Below are 21,723 nucleotides of genomic sequence, written 5' to 3' on the forward strand. Positions count from 1 at the left end.
ACCTCTGCCCAGTCCACCACCCCTTGCATTCTTACCTGGACAGACACACTAATATACATATTCCCCAACAGCCATTCAACCATTCACCAGCTCACACCCCAGGTCACATTTCAGGGTCCTGGTATTGTCATGAGTCGTCATGCTCCCGGCCCAGGTTCCTGCACCCTCTCCCATTAAAAAGTCCCACGGTCACAAACAGAGCCATGTATACCTTCCCTCTCCATCACGCCCAGCTGACCAGAGAGACTTACAGCTCCACACACCACGGCCACCCCATCTCACATACATACCCCTGGAGTGCCACTATCACCCGAATCGCATCACATACCCTTCAGTACAGTGTCACACACAGGCACACCATCATATACACAGCCCCACACCCCCACACTGTCCTCTCTGCTTCCCCTTCCAGACAGGCACAACACACCAACCCCAAAGGGACACTAGCCCCAGGCTGTCCCATATAGAAGTCCTCACCTTTCTGCACCTGCAGCTCCATGTCTCCGTGTACCCTCTGCTCCGAGTGGTGGTGCCTGAGCTCCACCACGAGGCAGCAGTACAGGCCATTGTCCATGGTGGTCAGGTTGAACATAGTGATGGAGAAATTGCCATGGTGGTCAGAGACTGACTCCAACCCGTGGTGCCGGGCCAGATCCTGGCTGGAATTGGCGGCCTGGTGGCTACCATGGTGCAGGTGGAGGTCCTGGAACGTGACATTGCGGATGGGCCGGCGATCCGAGCAGGCCTGAACCTCGCCCCGTGAGCTGCGGTACCATGTCTTGTAGAAGGTCACGTCGTGCCCTTTGGCCACAGGGCCCAAGATTCTGCAGGTGAGGGTGACGTTCTGCCCCTCAGGACACACATACAAGGAATATGGCGTGGCGACCTTGAAAGCTGCCACCAGACCTGCTCAGAGAGATGAGAACCTGTCACCTGCTTGAGCCAACGCCCCTCCCAGTGCCTATGGAGTGAGGAAGGACCTTGACCTCGGACTCCAAAGATGTGGGTTCCCCAGCCACAGGCTCCAGGCGAGTCAGCTGACCTCCCTGAGCCTTCATTTGTGCATGAACCAGCTCTATCCGTGACTTTGTGGGAGGAGCCATGACAGCTTCCTCAGCTGGGGAATCCCCCCACACCAGCGAGGCTGGTCAAGGAGTAGGAGAGACTCTGGGCAGGTGGCAGACTGAGCCCAGCCAGCGTGGGTCCATCTCCTGGGTGGAGCATGAGCTCTGGCTTCAGCTCCCACCCCCACTCCTGACCCCTCCCCGACAACTGCAGGCACTGTGGCTCTGCCCATCGCTGTCCAGTGGGAGGCAGGATAGGAAGCAGAAAGGCTGTTTGGCAACAGCATTTTGTCCTGGACCACCCCTTCTGGGGTCATCAGTGCCTTTGGCCCCTCCCTTCCCACCTCCTCATTAGTGAGCACTAATGGAGCTCCTCTGCGTGTGAGGCCTGTGCCAGGTGCTATATCTCGCCTGCATGCTGCACACATGGCCTACAACCTCACAGGGCTGACAAGGCCTGCATTCCCAACAAAGTAGGCTAAAGGGTACACTGGTGCCAACCTCAGGGCACTTGGAGGAGGGCGGACATAGCCTTCCTGGGGATGGTCAGGAGACTTCTTGAAGGAGGGAGGGTCTTTGGGGTTGATGGAAAGGTAGGGTTTAAGCAAGTAGAGAGGCTTCCCTGGGCCTGGTGGTGGGGAAACAGGAGAACCCAAGGTGTCTCGGGGACAGGGACAGGAAATGCATAAAAGGCCACCTCGTCCATGCACCTGCCTGCCACCCAGTCTTCTTAGACATATTTTCTAGTTTATTTTGTTTTCAGTAAGCCAGTGAAGCAATCCCTGGTCCTCTTTACCCTATGCCAACCCTTTAACATTTAACTGTGTTGACCCCTAAAAGCACTAGCTCTTGAAAACAGAATGCCGGGGCTGGAGTCCTGGCTCCATTATCTAGCGTTATGAGCCTCAGTTTCCTTGTGTGTGCAATGAGAAAACTATTCGCTATAACACACAGTTGGGAAAGGACTGAAGGAGGGAAAGATGAGAACATGAGATGGGAGCTCTCGTGCCCTCTGCAGACCCGGGAAGGAGAGCTCTGAGTATTATACATTAGTGATGGTTTACTTTTGATCGGCACCTCAGGGGCTGTTGTAGGCCAGGCAACCAGGGAAGGAGAGTTTGGAAATAGGTACAGAATCCAAACAGGTGTGTCCTTTTCACTGCTGTTGCTTGAACCCAAGGAAACACTTCCTCCACCAGACATTCCTCCCCTCCCCTGCCGTTAGAGCCTGGGACCAGTTTGCAGATCTGAAAGTCTCGTCCAGTTAAGAGTGAGGCAGCCGGGTGTGGATTTGGAACTGGACAAGCCTGCATTGGTGTCCATAGCTAGGAGTGACTTAAACTCTGAGCCTCAGACTCCTCACTGTAAAACAGAAACGAAAACATCTACCTGCCAGAGTTGAAGCGAGGATTACGAATAATTTACATGAAGTACTCTTGAAAGTGCCTTGCTCGCAGTTGACACTTGATATGTGGGAGCTAGATGGGTCTCTCATTCATGTCAGCACTTGAAAAAACAGTTCCTAGGGGTGCAGAAAATAGTTCTGCACAATAAAATGGTAAGTCAGCTTCGGAAGTCTTCCCCACTAAGAGGTGAATGGCTGATAACAGCGTGTGATCCAATCTTGGAGTTGCCTGCATAATTGAAGCAGAGTGTGGGAAAGCTACAAATTCACTGCCCCAAAGACTAGGTCTACACGGGTAGTTTTAGGCGCCAGGAGGTAAGGAAGACATACACACACCACAGCCTCCCAGTCACTCCATCCATATTGAGAGGGAGCCATGTCTGGGAGCCCCAGATTTATGGAAAGTCATTGCCACGGTGAGCAGAGATTTCAGAGCTTCTTTGGAAAGATATTGGTCATCTTCTTAGGCACAAATGTAGTGGCCCAGAAAGGGGAAGTGGTTTGCCTAAAGTTCCAGAGGGTATGCACTCTGAACCTGGGACATGGGGGCTTCAGGTAAAGCAGGATCTAGTTAGAACAAGAAGGAGAAGGAGAAGAAGAAAATGCATGCTAAGTGCTTTATGGGCATGTCTAACAACCCTGTAAGATAGGCATTTATTTTTCCTGTTTCACTGATGAGGAAACTGAGGCACAGAGATGTTAAGTAACTCATTGAAGACCACACAGCAAATAAGTACAAGAGCCAGAATTAAACTCAGGCAATTAGAAACTATACTGGAAAAGAAAGTTCAGAAACTGGCAGCCCACAGGCCACATCTAGCCTTCAGACATATTTTATTAGATCCTTAAAGTATTTTAAAATTTTTTTGAGATTGTTAACATTTAAAAACCAGGAATTTTATATTAAAATTTTGACTCATAGCTTTTCTTTGAAAAATCACATTAACACGAAACCAGCTTTCCTACAAGGTTATCATCAGCTAGAGCTGAGAAACAGCCTCCCATTTAGTTGGGGCACTGGTGTTCCAGTTTTTCACAGTCCTTACTGTTCCCTAATGTTTCCATCTGGCCTGCTTTACTCTCTCACCGTATTTGCTTGGCCCCGTGGACATTTGAGTTTGTGATCCATGAGTTTGGATCCTTGGGCTAGCCAGGGAGGAACTCCACTGCCCAGGCCCATCACCCTACAGATTTGACCCTCAGGCTCAGACAGATGATCCACCCAAGGTCCCCAGTGGAAGCCTGGCAGAGCAGGGACTAACTGAGTCTCCCTTGACTGCCAACCCCCTTGGAAGAGCAGCCCCAGATACCCCAGCTGTACCCCTGGCTCTGTGCCTGCCAGCCTGGATTCCCCCTCACAGACCTGCGCCTCGTGGGTGTGGCCTCAGGACTATGGCTGTGCCAGTAAGTAGAGGTGGGCAGTGGCTAGGGAAAGGACCCTCCCAGGTGCTGCCAGGAAGAACAAAAACCCACCCACAGAGTGGACCCTGCAGTAATCTCTGTCCTGCGCTTCCCACCCTCCTGTCCCTAGCAGGCCACCTGGCAGCTCCCACCAGCACCTCTCCCAGCTGGTAACCTGTGTTCCCTTTCCCAACATCACCTCCAGCCCCAGAGCTACCCCAAGGCTGGATGCTGACTCCAGTTCCAGCAGCATTTGCAGGCGTGCACACACCTTGGGGGCTCTTGGGAAGGCTGGCTCAGTACAGGCCAGGGCCACACATCTGACCAGGTTGCAGGTTAGGTAGAATATAGGCAGAGGTGGCAGCAAGAAGTAAAGCACAAAGCTGAGCCTGTGGGGACTGCTATGGGGCCGGAGGTGTGGACGGGGTGGGGCTGAAATGTAGGCAAGGTGGGGCTAGCGTATGGTGGTATGGGGCAGGGTGGAAGCAAGCAGCAGGACCTTCAGTGGGGAAGTCCAGCCCAGAGCCCTCAGGGTCCAAGCAATGGTGCGAGTGACCACAGAATTGCCCAGACGGCAGTGGGGAGGGGCTTCTCGGCTCTAGAGGCAATTTCCTTGAAAACCCACAGGGGGGCACAGAGAGAACTGGGGTTCAGAGATAGTGTGGGAAGGGGCATTGCTCAATCCCCAACCCCTCTCACACCCCAGGAGGACCTCTTCCCCTTTTAGTAAAAAACGAGAAGCTGGGATTCAGGTTTGCAGGGCGGGGAAGAGTGTTCAGTGTCAGCCAAAGGGCCAGATAGGAGTGGACCAAGGGTCCACAGGGTTTTGCTCTGGGGAGACAGAAGACATCCCATTTGTTGTATCAGAGACTCACGCCAGATCAAGGTCCAGAGCAGCCTGTCCTTGGGAGGACACTCAAGGGCATGGTGTCAGGGAAATAGTGCACGTGCCCCACACCATCCACAGCTGCACATGCGCACATGTGTTATTAGGGATCTATACAGCCCAGCTGGAATTATAATTATTTGGCAGGAGGATGTTGCTTATTGTCAGGAGCAGATCCTTTTTGGACACCTGGGTCATTGTCAGAGACTAGGGAGAGTGGGTGGAGAGGAAGGCCCTGGCTCCAGGGTGGCCGGGAGCATGTAGGACAGGAAAATAACCCTGGGCCTGAGCCTGTGCCCAGGCGGGGACCATCCAGTCATTGTGATCTTCTCAGGGCCCAGGCAGGCCCCCACCCTAGTGGTAACGAGGCAGAAGCAGCTGGAGGAAGAATGCTGTGAACTGGAAAATTCCAGGTCTCGGGATTAAAACCTTGGTCTGGGCTGGCAGATCCCTAGGCCCCTGTCCCTCCTTAGCCAGGCCCCTGCTGTGTGCCCTTGGACAGGGTCGCATCCTTCTCTGGGCCTCCCTTTATTCATCTTATCTTGAGAAGATCCCCCCAAGTTCCTGGGCCCCCTCCAGCTCTGAAACCCTGCAGCAGGAGGGGAAGGCTGTCTTTCTTCAGAGCAGAGGAAGGGGGCCAGAAATGGGCCACAAAGGTGATCACAGGTGTTTCTGGGTGCTTATGTCTTAGGACTCGCTGAGCACTTTATACTCATTTAATTCTCATAACACCCCCTGACATAGATATTAGTATCTCCATTTTAAAGATGAGGAAACAGGCTCAGAGGAATCAAGCAACTTGCCGAAGGCCACACAGCCCTAAGTGGCTGAGCTGAGACCCACACCTTCCACACGTTAGACTGTAGACAGGAAGAGCCCGCATCCTTCCATGGGGCAGGGCTGACATCTCATCCTCCAGCTACTTAGAGTGAACTGACCTGGAATTGCCTGCCCTCCACAAAACCCTGCCTCTGGCCCAAACTGAAAACATCATTCTTGCATTCCACAAATATTTACCCAGGTCCTAACATGAACCAGGCCCAAAGCAGAGAGGCCGTGGGAGTACAGTGTAAAAGGGACGTCCACACAGAATTTAGTCTTGCTTCTGCTTTCTAGCTGTGGGACCCTCAGCCACAGGTGGCCTCAGCCTCTAGTAAAAAAAAACAAACTTCTGTTCCAGTGCAGGGGAAAGGACCTCTTGTCTGGCTTCATCTCAGTCTGCTAGTCTTCATGACCTTCACCTCTTTCCACTCAGCAGGCGCCTCGTGAAACCCTGTGGGCGTGCACGGGATGGGTGTGTGTGGGTGTGGGCAGGCTTGTGTATTTTCCCTGACAGGGCAGAAGCTTAGCTCACAGTTGCCAAGGCAACGCCCCAGCCTTTGGAGGTGGGTCTCCAGCTTGTTTAGTAGGGCAGGAGGCCCCACCCAAACAGCTGAACCCTGTCCAGCTTCTGGGGGTGGTAAGAAACAGTTACTGATCACCTGCGGTTTGCTGGCCCAGTCCTCACCCTCAGAGGGGATCCCAAACAGACATGAGCCTGGTCTCCAGCTCCTTGCCAGGCCCTGTCCCCCAGCATGGTCCATGAAGGGTCTAGGGAAAGGCTAGGCTCCGTCTTTATCAAGATGCAGAGCACAGAGGGAAACAGAGGCAAGGACCAATCAGGACTGAGTCTGCCAGTGTTAAGCTCCAGGAAGTGCCCCAGGGGTGAGGGGCTGAGGGCCTGAAGCCAGCATGTCCACCCCTGGGGCTCTGTTGCCAGCAAGGACAAAGGGCATCTCAGATGTGTTTATTGATACCTGCCCCTGCAGGAAGTGTCCATTCACATCGGACCAAGGAGTCCGGCAAGGGGAAACCAGGCTCTATTGGAGGAAGCAGCACTTCCAGCACCTTGGGAAAGTATCCAGGCATCCGGGGCTGGAGGCCGGAGGCCAATGCACCTCCCTGGGGAGGGCCTGGGCGGCTGGCCAGAGGCCCTGCCAGTGGATGCTATTTTGGATGACGCCTTCCCAAACTCCTCCAGGCCCTCCCTGAGGACGACTGTATGCAGCCCAGACTACCAGCTCCAGGCTGCTACCCTCAAACTCCTGTGCTGTGAAAATTTCCAAAGGTTCAGGTTCAAGTCTTTTTGTGCCCTACCCTCAGTGCAAGAGGCTCAGTGGTGGTAGCAGCAGCTGGCACTTACTCTGTGCTGGGTATCATTCTAATCATTTTTACATGGATTTGCTTATTGAGCCCCCCCTGTGTGAGGTAGGTGTTCATCTCCATTTTACAGATGAGGAAACTGAAGCACAGAGAGGTAAAGTAACTTGTACAGAGTCTCATGAAAAGTAAGTAGTGGTGCCAGGATTTGAACCCAGGTCATCTGGCTCTAGAAGTCTGGTGCCATCGACTGCCCTCTAGAGTACAGAGGTGGTGAGGGACTGACTGGAGGCCCCGCCTCCTTGCTGCAGCAGGACAGGGGCCTGGCCCTAATGGGTGCAGGTGAGGCTACATGCTCCCTCTCCCCTTGTGGTTACTGGGGTGGCTAGTGGGCCCCAGCATATGAGAGGACCTGGCTGCAGGTGCTCTATTGATTTGGATGCTGTATTTATTTGGGGGGAAGGCAACAGGGGCTGGGAGAATTCAGGGCTGGAAGAAGAAGCCCAGGGAGGCCCCCTGACTCTGTGCTGGCCTCTAAGGATGGCAAACACTGTCCTCTTTCCCTAAGTCCGGGAGAGAGGAACCGTCCCCCTGCCACCAGCTTATGCTCCTTACAGTGGTGGGTTTGCTTCTGTGGTAAGGGAGAGGAGCTGACGGCATGTACAGCGCAGATAGTTCTCCGGCGTTAAATACATTGAATCACATGAAGAGAAGGTTAGTCCCTTTTCAATTCTTTCAGTCGTGATTACATCAAAGAGAAAGTCCAATACGTTTGATGTCAATATGACTTCAAAACATCTTTGTCATTTGCCAAGCTCCTTTGGTTTTGTTTTGGTGTTGGAGGGTTTGTTTTTGGTTTGGTTTTGTTTTGTTTCTCTTTTGCAAGGGACAGCAGGTTTCAGGCGTGGAGCCTTCCCCAGGCTATAGTTTCCAACTAGAACTTAATACCCTTATTTGGTCTTCCTATTATGTACTTTTATGATTTTGCTCTATTTATGGCAAGTGATACTGGCTTCCCATTTATGGCAGTGATATAAAGTTTCCTTTTAAAACCTATTTACTTAAGTAAAAGAATGAGTGGATTTAAAGAAGAAATAAGTATATATGATGACAGGCATACACTGCAGAAATCCCAAAGGTAATGAGCAAATGCCTGAAGCTCAGGAAACGCTATCACAGAACTAACTACAGGAGGGAGGGGGCAGCCTCACCAGGACCACATCCCCCAGCCTGTGGCTCACCCCCAGGGGGAGTGTACGTACATGGGCCCATGATGAGCAGCAGAGGCAGCCCTTGACCTCAGGTCCCCATGGAGAATGAGACCCTATGCAGGAAGGGTAAAGAACTGGGCTGGCGTGATCAGTAGCAGAGCAGTGGCATTACTGAATTACTGACGGGCATGAGGGGGGCCCCTGTCTTTCTCTGGGATGGTCAGCCAAAGCAAATAGGCTACATGGAAAGATCAGTTGCAAGAAAGACCCTACTGAGTCAGGAAAACCCTGGATCCCACTTGCCTGGCAGTTGCAAAGTCCCCATCTCTGGGAAAGTTTAGGAGGAGGGTCCACAGGTACCTCCATGGACATTTCAGACCCTAAGTGCCTATGGGTGTTACAGGTGCCTGGACCCTGACTATGCCTCCTTCCGACCTCCAGGCTTCTAGATGGTCCAGTCCCAGTGAAACCAGTCAATGCCTTTCCATGCCCTGGCCACTCCGCAGGGCCCTGCAGGCAGCAAGGAGCTCAGATGCAGAGCCCATGGCATGTGGCCTCCGGAAGCCAAGAAACAGCACAATTCTCCACAGCTTTCCCCAAGTGCCAGGCACTGTGTTGTTTGTGCACTGACTTGGCACAGCAGCCCTCTGAGGGAGGTACCATCATCACCACCATTTGATAGATGAGGGAACTTGCTCAGAGATGCTGAATAACTTGCCCAGAGTTGCAGAGCAATAAATGGCCATCTTGGGATTTGAACCTAGGTCTGACAGACTCTCAGAGCCAAACTGTTAAGTAACGGGCCTGTACGGGAAGCCCTGGCACGTGGGGCACACACTCCAGTTTCCTTGCTTTGCTGCTCCCACAGAGGCTGCCATTAGGAAAGTGCTGGGCCTGCCTGTGCTAAGAGGGTCTGAAGGACCATTGGAAGCTGCATTGCCGAACCCTGGCTCACCCTTCCCTGGTGAAGCCAGGCTTCTCCTGGATGAATAGCTGGCCTAAAACCCGGGGCACAAGCTCAGTCTGGGGGCTTAGTCAGTGCTGGTTGAGGGGGTCACTGCCAATTGGCCAGATGGGCACCAAGGAGCCCTTCCTTCCTTCCTTCCTTCCTTCCTTCCCGCCTTCCTTCCTTCCTTCCTTCTTCTTTCCTTCCGTCTGCTCTGGCCTGTAACTCCATGTGTGTATGCATTCAGGGAGGGAGCCTCTTTCAGTTTCCTAGCAGGGCACCTCCCCCCTGACCTCTCCCAGGGAGGTCAGGCTTCAGCAGGGAACCTTTGCCCTGACTGGGGAGAAACAGGAGCAACCAGCCCAGCTCAGCGAGGGGCTCCCCAGTATTGCTGGGTGCTCCTGGCATTGGGTAGATTTCCCTTCATAAGCATAGGCTGGCTTCAAGGCTGTTTCTCTCCAGCCCGTGGCATCTGGACAGAGTGTCGTGGATTTCCTAAGAGCTGACCATTGATGCATCAGAGGCTTGCGCCACTGGGTTACTCAACAAGGCCCTACAGCCCTGTTTACCATGAAGGGGAAGATGGGATCTCCCCTCCCTGGCCCCAGTGCACCTCCATGTGCTGGTCCCAGAGTTTGGGACTCCTGGGTCAGCTTATGAGGACATGGCAAGGACGCTAACTTCCACAGCTCCTAGGAATGCCTGTAGTGGAAGTTGAGACTCAGCCTCTCTTTTAGTCTGTTGGTTCATGGTTCCCTAGGTGTCTCCCTCCACCCATGTCACCCTGAGCCAGACCCAGGAAAGGGGTATCTTCAACTCTTCCTGGGTTCCTGAGCACCATATTCACCACCACCATTCCCCTGGGTGCTGGCCCAATCACAAGAGTTAGAGAACAGGCCTACGCCAGCCACCTCCATCTCACCCTTCCAGACATAAAGGCTTTGACTTCAGCAATCCTGCCCAGGGCAACCTAGCTCCTTAGCCGGCTGGTGGGCAGGTCTTTCCAATGCACAGACCCTCCTGACCAGGCCTGCAACCTGGCCTCCCATCTGTCATCTCCCTCGTACACTGCACAAGGTAGTAGGGTAAATATTCATTAGCATGCCCACATTCCAGTTAAGAGTACTGAGTCTCAGAGTAGTTCAAAACTAAGATTGCTCTTGACTCCTTTCCATGGAAAGCTGCTTCGAGCCTTATCTCCCTGAGCTGGGCCCAGGAAGAGATGGGGTACCAAGCTATTTGAGTAGCCAGGACCTCTGGGGGACAAGACTCCTGGCTATGTAGATAATATAGAGCCAGGGGCTCTGAGCCTCTCTGCTAACTGGCTGCTCTGCAAGCTGGGTCCCTAGTTCTCTAGAACTCAGTTTCCCAAATTGGGGCTGCTGAACAGAGAGCAGCCCAGCTAGGGGAGGGTAAGGGAGGGGTAAGAAAATAAAAGGGCCTCTCAGTGTCATTTGGGGAGGAGGGGGCAGGGAAGGTGGTCTGTGGTGGGTTGGGTGCTGGCCTTCCTGCCTGCCAGCATCCCCTACTCCTTCTGGAAGCCACGTCCTGTCGTGGCCTTGGTGCCAAGAATGCCCCCTCCCAGCCTTAGCTGTCATCCTGGGGAGCATACAGGCTGGGGCTCAGGCAGCTCTGTCTCTGGGGTGTGGGCGCCTCCTTCTTTATCAGAGGCCCAGGCCAGCCTCCAAATTGAGATATCATGCTGCCTGCAGGCATCCATTTATTTCTGAGGTGTTTTCCAGGTTCTGTCAGCCGCCTGCTGTGCCTCTTGCCCTGTCCTTCCCCTCCGTCTCTCTGACCCACCCTTGGATCCCTGTGCCAAGCTCCCTGCCTCCCTCTGGCTCCCTGTGTGACTCACACTTTCCCTAGGCCTTCCCAACAAAGTTTAGTTCCACTGACTGCCAGCCCCCTCTTCCCTTGAGATCCAGCCTCCAAAATTCCGGGCAGGCAAGAACCAGAGGCCAGGCTATGGGCGCTAGAACCTCTGCCCTTCCCCCAGGAGCTCCTGTGTCCTGGCCAGGATGTCACCTGGACTTGTAACAGTCTGGACTTTGAAAGAAGAAAGTGGCATCTCCTTGTGTAGGGCTTGTGTTTGAGCTGAGGAAACTGAGGCCAAAAAGATGCCATAGTTATCCAAGGACCCAGAAGGTGCTCATAGCAGAGCTGGGAGTGTCCCACATCGTCCCCAGTGCCCTACATGGGTCCCTGAGTTCAGCTTCTCTATGGCACCAGGAATCAGTTGACCACTCAACTCTCAGCCATCAGAGCCTCAGGATTAGAACAAGACAGGTGCCCACGTCTGGGAGTGGACCAGTGCCCACCAATGTTGAATCAGGAATGTCACCAGGGGACAGGGCACAGGCTGAGAGTACCACACCCCCTGCACCCTATGAGATCCTGGAACCCTGAGGCAGGAGGGACAGGGAGATGCCACGGGTGTCAAAAGCATCCACTAGAACACAAGGGGGCTGGCTGTACCCACCACCTCCATCTCCTGTTCTGCAGAAGCTACTCTCGCCCTGGGCTCTCTGGGCAGAGAAGGGATGGATAGGCAGCTGCTTGAGCAGCTGTCAGAGTATAAAGATGTGCCCACCATCCAGTCAGGGCACTTGGCAGAGACGCTGCTGCCCCCTGCCAAGCGGTCCCAGCAGCCTCCCTGCCTCGGGTGGCGGTCACAGGCTGAAGGGGGCTCCCAGGATGCCCCATCCGGCCTGCAACTCCCTCCACCCCGCCCGCTGTGTTCTCCGGGTGTTCTGCCACAGCGCCCAGGCTCCGTAGACCTTACCTCGGGAGGCAGTCAAGAAGAGAGCGAAGAACACAGGCCCCCAGCGCTGGCCGCTGGCCCCCGGGACCGGGGGAACTCCCATGAAGCCGTCGGGCGCAGCAGCGTCTAGCGCAGCCCGGTGGGAGCGGGGCCGTGAGCACCTAGGGAGAACTCCTGGTACGCAGGGAGCAGATGCGGCAGCGGCCGGCCGGGAAACCTCCCTGCGAGTGAGTGAAGTAAGTACGGAGCAAGCAAGTGAAAGCGTCCGGACCCGGAGAGCCGCCCTCTCAGCCCCTCCCCCGCAGCGCCCCCAGGAGGCCGTGGGGGGGCACTGCTTTTCCGAAGGGCCCTGCGGGAGGGGGTATGCGCTGACTCGCCCATAATGGAGCCAGCCCGTTTCTCAGAGAGTCAGCTCCAATTGACCTCCAGTTTAAAGCTTTTTCCACTCTCCCCCATTCCTCTTTGGAGAGGATTAGTATTGTTGCACAGCTAGAGAAGTGTATCTATGTGTAGTTTAGCATGATACATGGTCATTATGGATTGTGTCTGCCCTCAACCACCAGCCTTGGAATTGTTTGGGGGCAGGGGCTTGTACCCTACATCCTCCGGCCCAGCCCAGCCCAGGCCATGGCATGTGGTAGGCACCCCGAGTTGTAGAATGAATGAATGAAAGAAATCTAACTTTTGTAAAGAGCTGGGTAAGTTGAAGCAGGCTTGACTGTAGATCCCAGAGCCTGCAACGTCTTGTGTACATGCACACCACACACAGAGGTAGCACAGGTGCAGGAGTACACGACGGGCTTGGCGCAGCTCTATGCTAGGACACATATGTGTGTGCACAATGGTAGTGTGTCCCAAAGAAAACCTACCCCCCGGGCCCCAGCTTCCCTTCCTGCTTTGTACCATCTTACTCCCTGTGCCTGGATGTCCTCAGGACACTCCTACGCACCCCCACCGCTAGTGCCCTGCCTTTGCACCCCACTCAGCACACTGGCACCAGGGGCAATGTCTTGTCTCTCCTCCACATTCTTCTCATCCCTCAGGGCTCAACTCAAGTCCTTCCCCTTCACAGTGTGCCTTGAACTTGCCCTGAGGGTCCCCACTCCAGTCCTTACTGTCCACGCCTCCTTCAGCAATCACACCAGGGCTGGGATTACCAACCAGTTGATCTCATGTGGGCTCATCTGCCCTCCTGAGCTACACCATGAGCTTTTGGGGGATAAAGGCCTCTCCCTGAGGTTTCTGAGTCCCTGGGCATGGAAAAGATGTTTAATGCCCTCTTATCTGAAAGGGCAAACTGATAAATAAGTAAGTGATTTCCTAAATGGAGGAGTGGAGGTGACAATGGCTAGGGCCAGGGATTGGGAAGGATGGAGGGCATAGCCATTGTACCAGTTTACCCCAGCCTGGCTGAAACTTCCAGGGGCTTTGCTGGCCCATTAGGGATCTTGAGCTCACAGGCAACCCCCAGATTAAAGGACAGAGGACAGCCAAAGTCCATCTGTGTCAAGAATCAGGGCCCTACGACTCAAGGGTAGCCAGGAATCCTGAGTGCCCAGGGGCTCCCTGATCCAAGTCAAAGGCTCTCTGATAGCTCTCAGCCCTCACCCCTGGGGCAGGAAAGGCTACAACAGAGGAAGGGTGAGTGTCATGCTGTTACTAGGTGATGTTATGCAAGCCGAGGCCCTCTGGAGCCAGGGAACCCCCCTGAGATGGGAGCCCCAGAGACTGCCAGGTCATAACCTAGATCCTTGGTCATGATCCTGACCTTATGACCCCACTTGGAGATAGCCCAGGTCCCTTTCTGCTGAGAGAGTGTGAGCTCTTCCACCCAGAGAAGGTACAAAGGCAACTGAAATCAGGTGGGTACTAAGCCCTCTTCCCACCCTAGCCATCCTGTAGCAGAGGTGGGCTCCCTTAAGGGCAAGAACCTAGATCACCTGCCCCCCCACCCTCCATCCCTTCCTGGCCTGGCCTTGCCCAAACTACCCTTGAAACCAGACTCCCTCTGCCCCAGGGCCTAGAAGGTAGGTGAGGAGAGCCTGGAATTAGGAAGAGGAGAGCAATTTCCAAACTCTTCCCCAGACGGCTAGAGTACCTGAGCCAGTCTGTGATGCTCCCCTCCACCTCCTTTCTCCCCACTACACTTTCCAGCCACTGAGCTTCCTGGATTTGCAACCTGATGAGACAGAGGCATTGCCCAAGTTATGGGCACGGTCTAGAAACTTCAAGCACTGTTTCCTCAATGCCAGGGCAGAAAGGGCTCAGCTGAGAGGTCCTTCGGGGCACTGATTTCCTCCTCACTCCAGAGGCCAAAGGAAGTCAGACCCACCTTCCCCTCCCACGCTCAGGCCTGGTCTCAGAGAGAAGAGGTCCCCTGGAGCAGCTCCTTTAAACACCCCCCACTCTCAGTTCCTGCAGCCTGCAAGATTGTTAGACCCACTTCCAGAAGTCTGGGAAAATGGGAAAATGTCAAGACCACCACCCACATCAATGAGGCTGGAATTCACCTCCTTTCCTGCAAGGTGGTGCTTCTGTGCTGACAGAATGGTTTGGACTAGGCAGGGTCCTCGTAGTAAAGAGATGGCACACTCAACTGAAGATAGTTTAATGGAGGGCCTGTTTACAGAGAGCTGGTGAAGCACCCTCAGACTAGCAACTGCAGGAAGCCATTACCACTCATATGTCCAAAAAGACAAGAGGAGATGAGGTGATTGGAGCTCAGTGAGAACTAGAGCTGTGAAAGGGGGTCACCCAGCAGGAAAAACACAGCCATTGGCAGAACTACAGTGAGGAAAGGAGTACCTCCCATTGGCCAAACCCATGTGGAAGCCAGATGGTAAGGGAGCCCAGTCGAGGCAGTCCACAGGGGTCATCCCCTCAGGTGCAGAGAATGGAGGTGGGATGAGGCGAAGGACAGAGAATACCAGGACATGGTTAACCTCTTTCTTCCATTTATCTACTCGACTTGTGAAGTGCCACATCAACCATTTCTCCTTCATACTGATCACTGAGTTCCAATTGGCTAAATATTACATGTGGTCCAATTGGACCAAGCATCAGCCAAAAATGACCAATCACAGGATAACATGTTACAGAAACTGCTGTTTCAGTGAAGCATGTTCTGTGAGCTTTATTTTTCACAGCTCGACAAATTCTGCCCATGAAATTGCCCCAAATACAATGTCCTTCTTCTTAAAAATGCTGAAAATAGGTATTTCTAGCATTTACATGAACAATGGGTGAAGCTTAAATACTGTGTTGGACTGAATACATCACTTCTTGCTTTTTGTAATCTGAATGGAGGCCTAGGGTCAGTAAGGCCCAGGCCCAGTCAAAGCTATGGTCTCAGGGTGGTTATTGGGCTTCATCTTATATACCGATTCTAATCACTAGGTCACTGGGCTGACAAGGATCCTGAGGTTGCATCTGGCCACAGCAGTGCCACGATTGATTAGTGATGTCTGCCATGGGCATGGCCATAAGAGCGTTGGTACAAATGCCATCTTGGACCTAAGCAGTTACCTAGCTTGGCTTTTGGTGGAGCCTCTGTGATTGCCTCCTCTACCAACCTGTGATTTCCCTCCCTCTCATTTTTCTCCTTTTCCTTCACCATGTTGGATCACACTGAGTGAGTTCAGCCTAGGAGAACATCCAACTGGCTCCACTTCAACCCCTCCAGCCAGCTGACCAAGGAATCTGACCACATTCTTCTCCACAGGCCACCACTCACGTGTACGTGACCATCGTGGACGAGAACGACAACGCACCTGTGTTCCAGAAGCCCCACTACGAGATCTTACTAGATGAGGGCCCAGAAACAATCAACGCTAGCCTCATCACCGTTCAGGCGCTAGACCTGGATGAGGGGCCCAATGGCACAGTTGTCTACGCCATCATTGCCGGCAACATCATCGATACCTTCCATATCAACAAACATACGGTCAGCAGCTGATGGTGGGGTTTAAGCGGAGGGTCAGCTGACTAAAGCGGTTAGAGGGGAACTCAGTGACATCACAGGAGTTAGGGGCAGAGCAAAGATGGAGTCTGGGAGGAAACTGGGAGCAGCCAGTGAGGGAAGATGAAAAGCTAGGTGGGGTGGCAACAAGGGTTCCCCCTCATGGTCAGGATGTCAGGGGCTACCTCCTGGGGTAGTCAGAGGGTGCCCCATGAAGGAGCTGTCCCAGGGTGGTCCTGACGCAGTACCCATCAATCCACCCCTGTCCCCTTCATGTATCCCCCAGGGCGTCATCAGTGCTGCTAAGGAGCTGGACTACGAAATCTGCCACGGCCGCTACACCCTGATTGTCACCGCCACAGACCAGTGTCCCATCTTGTCCCGCCGCCTCACCTCCACCACCACGGTGGGTGGGTGGGCTATAGCCCCAACTTGGGGGTGGGGGAGTATGGAGCCCAGAAAGCTCCAGTGGAGAAGAAGGGTTGGGAAAGATTGTCCAAGAGAAATACCTAAATCCAAGAGCCCTGTGCTGGTCTCAGCAACTCACACAAGCCTGCTTTGTGACTTTGAGGAGGTTACTGCACCTGTTTGTGTGACTGGATCTATCAGACAGATTATGACACCTGCCTTCCTCCCCTTCATGGGAAGAGTATAAACTCTGGTCAAACCAACAGGAGTTCATATCCCTGATCTTTCATTTCTTTGCTATGTGACTTTGGACAAGTCACTTAACCTCCCTGAGCTTCACTTTCCTGCTCTGTGAAAGGGGGATAATAAGAACTATTGCAGGGTGTGGGAGGAGCAAATGAGCTCATGTAAAATGACCATAGAATAGCAATAAATAGAAGCTCAGAGATTTATTATCAATAACATGAGTATGCCCATAAGAAGCCTTCAATAATAGCAATAACTTATCCATGCATAGCTTAAAAGGCCCTCACATCCATTGTCCTACATGATTCTTGCATCAGCCCGGGGCCATGGGGAAGGATTATTGGGTCTAGTTTCCAGATGAGGAATCTGGGCCCAGCACAGGGCTGTCTAGGGTCAGCCCCAACTAAAATTGTCCACCATCTCAGGTGCTTGTGAACGTGAATGACATCAACGACAACGTGCCCACGTTCCCCCGAGACTATGAGGGGCCATTTGAAGTCACTGAGGGCCAGCCAGGGCCCAGAGTGTGGACCTTCCTGGCCCATGACCGGGACTCGGGCCCCAATGGGCAGGTGGAGTACAGCATCGTAGATGGAGACCCTCTGGGTGAGTGGGGCCCGAGCTGGGCAGTGGAGGCAACACAATCTGAGGGCCTCATGACCCACCCTCATTCCCACTCAGGAGCAGAACGAGAAAGGAGGCCTCAAGGCAGTGAGCGCCTCCACCCAGTGTGATCGCGCCCTCTCTGAGCCTCAGTTTCCCCATACATAAGATGATGAAAATAATCTCACATGGATATGGTGAGAACATTCTGAAGTCTGGGAAGAGGCTGGTAGTCTTGGAGGGTCCCATGTTCCGTTGGGAATCAGATAGAAAATGCCTGTGTGTCATATCCAGAAAAAAGGCCCCAGGGCAGAAGAGGTGACGAGCATCCTTGTCCCGAACCTTCAGTACCCCCCAAATGCACACAGTCCGCACCAGGACTTCTCTGCACATCTCATCATCACCCATTAGGAGCCTCCACAACTACCTTGGCTGTTCTCCTCAGTCGAAGAGCAGGGTTTGTAGACAGAGCCAGTTTTCTCAAGTCAGTTTTCACTCTTTTCTGTAGAGTAGGAGTCCTAGGAATCCCAAATTCAAAGGCCTACTGAGGTCACACAGGGAACCTACTCATACATGGGGAAGGGGTCTAGGCAAGAGTAAAGGGGGTAGTGGGGGCTGTGGCAGCCACAGCTCAGCTCCTGCCAATTGTAGCCATGTCCAAACATAGGCCCAGGCGGCCAATCCTTCCCATTTTTAAAAGAAAGTGGAAAGAACTTGGACATTTCAATCTCCGTGAGACATCCTCATTTTTAATTGATCATTTGATAGTTATTGAGTATCTACCGTGTGCCAATCATATTCCAGAGGCTGAGGATACAGAACAGTACAAAGCAGACACAAATCTCTGCCCTGGTAGAACATGTGTTCCCGGTGGAGGACACACACAGCCAGCATAACGGATTAAGCAGATGACCTCATATATTAGGAGGTGCTAGGTGCTGTGGGGAAACATACAGCCTGGAGATGGGGAGTGCCAGAGTGAAGTCTACAGCGTTAGATAGGGTGCTCACGGAAGACCTGTCCAAGGAGGTGATTCAAGCAAAGACCTGAAGGAAATGAGGAGTGGGTGATGGGACACCTGGGGAAGAGCATCCCAGGCAGAGCGTGGAGTGTGCCTGACAGCAGGTAAAAAGGCCCTGTGGCTGACATGAAGTCAGGCAAAGGGACCAGTAAGGAGAGATGAGATAAGAGAGAGGTAGCGGGGCCAGATGTTGTCGGGCCCTGTGGATCATTATTAGGACTTGGCTTTTGCTCCAAGTGATGTGGGAACCTCAGGTGGGCTTTGAGCAGAGGCGGGACACGGTTTGACTTAGATTTTCACAGAACCCCACAGTTCTTGTGCTCAGAACAGGCCATCGGTGTTTAAAAAAAAAAAAATAAGGGAGTGAGGAGACCAGGCAGGAACGTGTTGTAATCATTCAGGCTGGAGATTGTAGCCAAAACCAGGGTGGCGGCAGATTGTGAGAGGTGGAGGGCTCTGCTATATTTCAAAGGTTGAGCCAACACATGTGCTGACTAATGGTATGTAGGATGTGAGAGAAAGTCAAGGATGACCCCAGAGTTTTGGCCTGAGCAACTGCAGAGAGGGGGTTGCCATTAACAGATGGGAAGGCTGAGGCAGGAGCAGGTGTGGCGGGAAAGGTGAGGTGAGGTGTCAGGTGTCAGGTAGGGGTTGCATGGACAGCCAGGAATTCAGGAGAGAGGTCCAGGCTGGAGGGAAGTATTGGGGAGTTGTCCAAGGCTAGACCTGAGAACCTGGGGTGAATTTGCAATTAAGGGGCTAAAAAACAAACCCCCTCTGTAGGGCCAGATCTGGGGCCCCCACTGACAAGAGCTTGTTGTGGTGGGTCGCTCTGTTCTGACATGCCACCCTTTCATGTCCCAAAAGTCTCCTCTCTGGCCAAGCACTGTGCCTTTCTGCTCTGAAACCAACAGAACGAGGGTCTTTCTCCTCTGCTTACTCGCGCGCACACACACAGAGTTTTTATAATTTCATAGGAGTCCTGTTCCTGTTCAGGGAGATGCCAAAGCCTGACTGCGAGGTGGGTGCCTGGTGGGCAGCTGAGCCCCTCCCAATACAGGGCCCTCTCTGTATTCAGCTTTGGGGTACAGGGCTCACATCTGCCCCCAGAGAACTGCAGACGGCTCCTTACCATGGGCCTTTGGCGTCATGAGCAAAACTCCTGGGGTTAAATCCACATATGATCAGGCTCAGCCTTCAGGATTGGGGGTCTTGTGGGGTGTCCCAGGAGACTGAGAGTCAGTCCCTAGAGGACTGAGAAAAACCTGGGATTTTTCTCAGCCTGCGGGGCTCCCTCCACCCCAGGAAGGAAGAGCAGACATTCAGAGCCCAACGATAACCACAAGGATCACCGAGCACTGCCCTCATCTCAGAATAGATAAGCGATGACCTAACGGTGTGCTGGAATGGCTCATGAGATCATGATATCCACTTTCCATAGCCCTTCCCACCTCCAGGTTCAGTGACACCATGTGGGGAACTTGAAAAATTGGCAAATGCTACAAATCAGAGCTGTTTTCTGTGGAGAGTTGGTGTAGGGACATGCCCCAGGCTACTCAGCGTCAAGGTCACCTTCCCACCACTGCAGCCAGAGCCTGGAGGGCACTCCTGGTGGTGGAGAGATATTAGGGATGACGAGCTCATGCAAGCCTCCCTAAGATGTGAGGAGGAAAACAATTTGGAAACAGGCCATATCTACCTGAGCCTCTTTTGTCAACCTCAGTCTTCTCAGCTATCCCTTCTGGTCAGACCCATTCCTTGGCCCCCTTTCTTACATCTGCATCCTCCCTGAAAGCTCCCAGTTCCTTGAGAGGGCTGGCTGGGCTCCGTTTCATACCAAAAGCTGCCATGGATTTAACACACACAGTTGGAACAGGCCTTGTACAGCACCCACACAGCCCTGCGGTGGCACCTCTTTATTAGCCCATTTTTCAGATGAGACCGTCAAGGCAAGGCTCAATAACATGACCACGGGCACACAGGAGTGACCTCAGGAGGCAGACCTGGATGTGACTGGATGGAAAGCCCCTAGCTCCAGAAGAAGTGGAGTGGGAGGACGTTCAGGCCCCGGGGCAAGCTGCTAAGGATAATTTGCAGCTGGGGACCGTTAGCCTATTCACTTCCCCCATCAAGCTGACCCTGTGGAGGCCTAGCCTGAGCCCAGCCCCTAGAGCAGCGGTTCTCAACCTTCCTAATGCCCTTAATACAGTTCCTCATGTTGTGGTGACCCCCAACCATAAAATTATTTTCGTTGCTACTCTATAACTGTAATTTTGCTACTGTTATGAATCGTAATGTAAGTATCTTTTTGTTTTCCAAAGGTCTTAGGCAAACCCTGTGAGAGGGTCATTCGACCCCCAAAGGGGTCGCGACCCACAGGTTGAGAACCGCTGCCTAGAGCCTCAGGCCTGCTCCCCGAGCCTTTAGAACCTCTTCCCTTCCTTCTTCCAAGCGGGTGGCTGGCCTTGGAGAGAGGGCAGGAGCCATCTGCTTGCACGAGGCCGGGGACTAGGACAGGGCTGGGAAGCCCCTAGAAAGGGAATCCCCAGTGCTTTGGAGACCTTGGAGTGTCAGGCTCAGGAAATCCTACAGCCTGCTGAGCTGCTGGGAGTGGAAGAGCTGGTGGGAAACCCCAACTGCAGGTGGGCCTTGTAGAGGCTGTTTTTATAAATCAGAGCAGTAGAGCTGGGGGCAGAGAAGGGTGAGGTAGGATGTGAAGGGGCAGACGGAGAACTATTTTTGGAGAGCTTGGGCCTCTGTCCTTGTTATGGCCTCATATGCTGTGTGTTTCCTGGGCAGTCAGCGCCCCATTCTGGGCCTTCCCTTCCTGTGCCCAGTCCCTGGGGGAGTACACACAGGTAACTCCCTCTTCCTCAAGCTCTCCCCACCTCTGTGATTCACCTTCCTCCCCTTTCTTCTCCTAGCCAGCTGGACTCCCATAACCCCCCCAGGCTTCTTGCCTCCTCCTCTACCCGCTCCGAGTTCTCACCCCTCCCCTCCGCACGTCCCACCCTGCTCAGCTCTGAGTGGTGGGGTCTGGGAAGACCACAAGTCCCATGGGATGCGTTGGGCTGAGACCCAGAGCCCTGGGTTGGAATCCTGACCTGTCATTAACTGGCTGGGGGAGCTTAGACAAGTCACCACCCTTCTGTGGACCCGTTTCATTTTCTATTTGTTTGTTTTTGCTATTGTATTGATCATTTCTTTATATATTTTGGATGTTAAACCCCTTATAAGATGTATGGTTTACAAATGTTTTCTCTCATTTAGTGGGTTGCCTTTTCATTTGCTGATGGCTTCATTTACTGTGCAGAAGCTTTTTAGTCTGATGTAGTCCCACTTGTTTATTTTTGCCTTTGCTTTTGCTGTCAAATCCAAAATCTCATCACCAAGGCGGAGGTCATGTTGCTTATCGCCTATGTTTTCTTCTGGAAGTTTTATGGTTTCAGCGCTTACATTCAAGTCTTCAATTCATTTTGAGTTAATTTTTGTGTATGGTGTCCGATAATGGTCCAGTTTTATTCTTTTGCATGCGGATATCCAGTTTTGCCAACACCATTTATTGAAGAGACTGTCCTTTCTTCATTGTATATTCTTGGCTCCTTTGTTGTAAGTTAATTGACCATATATGTGTGGGTTTACTTCTGGGCTCTCTATTTAGTTCTGTTGAC

At 53.0% G+C, this 21,723-nt stretch overlaps 2 protein-coding genes across 3 annotated transcripts in view; one reads left to right on the forward strand and one right to left on the reverse strand.

The window, feature by feature from the left end:
- VSIR (V-set immunoregulatory receptor) overlaps nucleotides 1-12,092 on the reverse strand; it is a 29,939-nt gene extending 17,847 nt beyond the window's left edge. For both annotated transcript variants that reach the window (XM_019625381.1, XM_019625372.1), the window contains exons 1-2: nucleotides 11,838-12,092; nucleotides 478-906 (exon numbers count right to left, since the gene is read on the reverse strand). In XM_019625381.1, coding sequence (XP_019480926.1) covers nucleotides 478-906; nucleotides 11,838-11,919 — 511 coding nt within the window. In that variant the 5' untranslated portion in view covers nucleotides 11,920-12,092. The remainder of the gene's footprint in view (nucleotides 1-477; nucleotides 907-11,837) is intronic.
- Nucleotides 1-21,723, forward strand: part of CDH23 (cadherin related 23) — a 430,582-nt gene that overhangs the window by 380,410 nt on the left and 28,449 nt on the right. Inside the window, exons 36-38 of the mRNA XM_019624627.1 lie at nucleotides 15,538-15,759; nucleotides 16,061-16,180; nucleotides 16,854-17,034. Of these exons, the coding sequence (XP_019480172.1) occupies nucleotides 15,538-15,759; nucleotides 16,061-16,180; nucleotides 16,854-17,034 (523 nt within the window). The remainder of the gene's footprint in view (nucleotides 1-15,537; nucleotides 15,760-16,060; nucleotides 16,181-16,853; nucleotides 17,035-21,723) is intronic.

This window comes from Hipposideros armiger, unplaced genomic scaffold (genome assembly GCF_001890085.2).
Source record: "Hipposideros armiger isolate ML-2016 unplaced genomic scaffold, ASM189008v1 scaffold_15, whole genome shotgun sequence".
Taxonomy (NCBI): domain Eukaryota; kingdom Metazoa; phylum Chordata; class Mammalia; order Chiroptera; family Hipposideridae; genus Hipposideros; species Hipposideros armiger.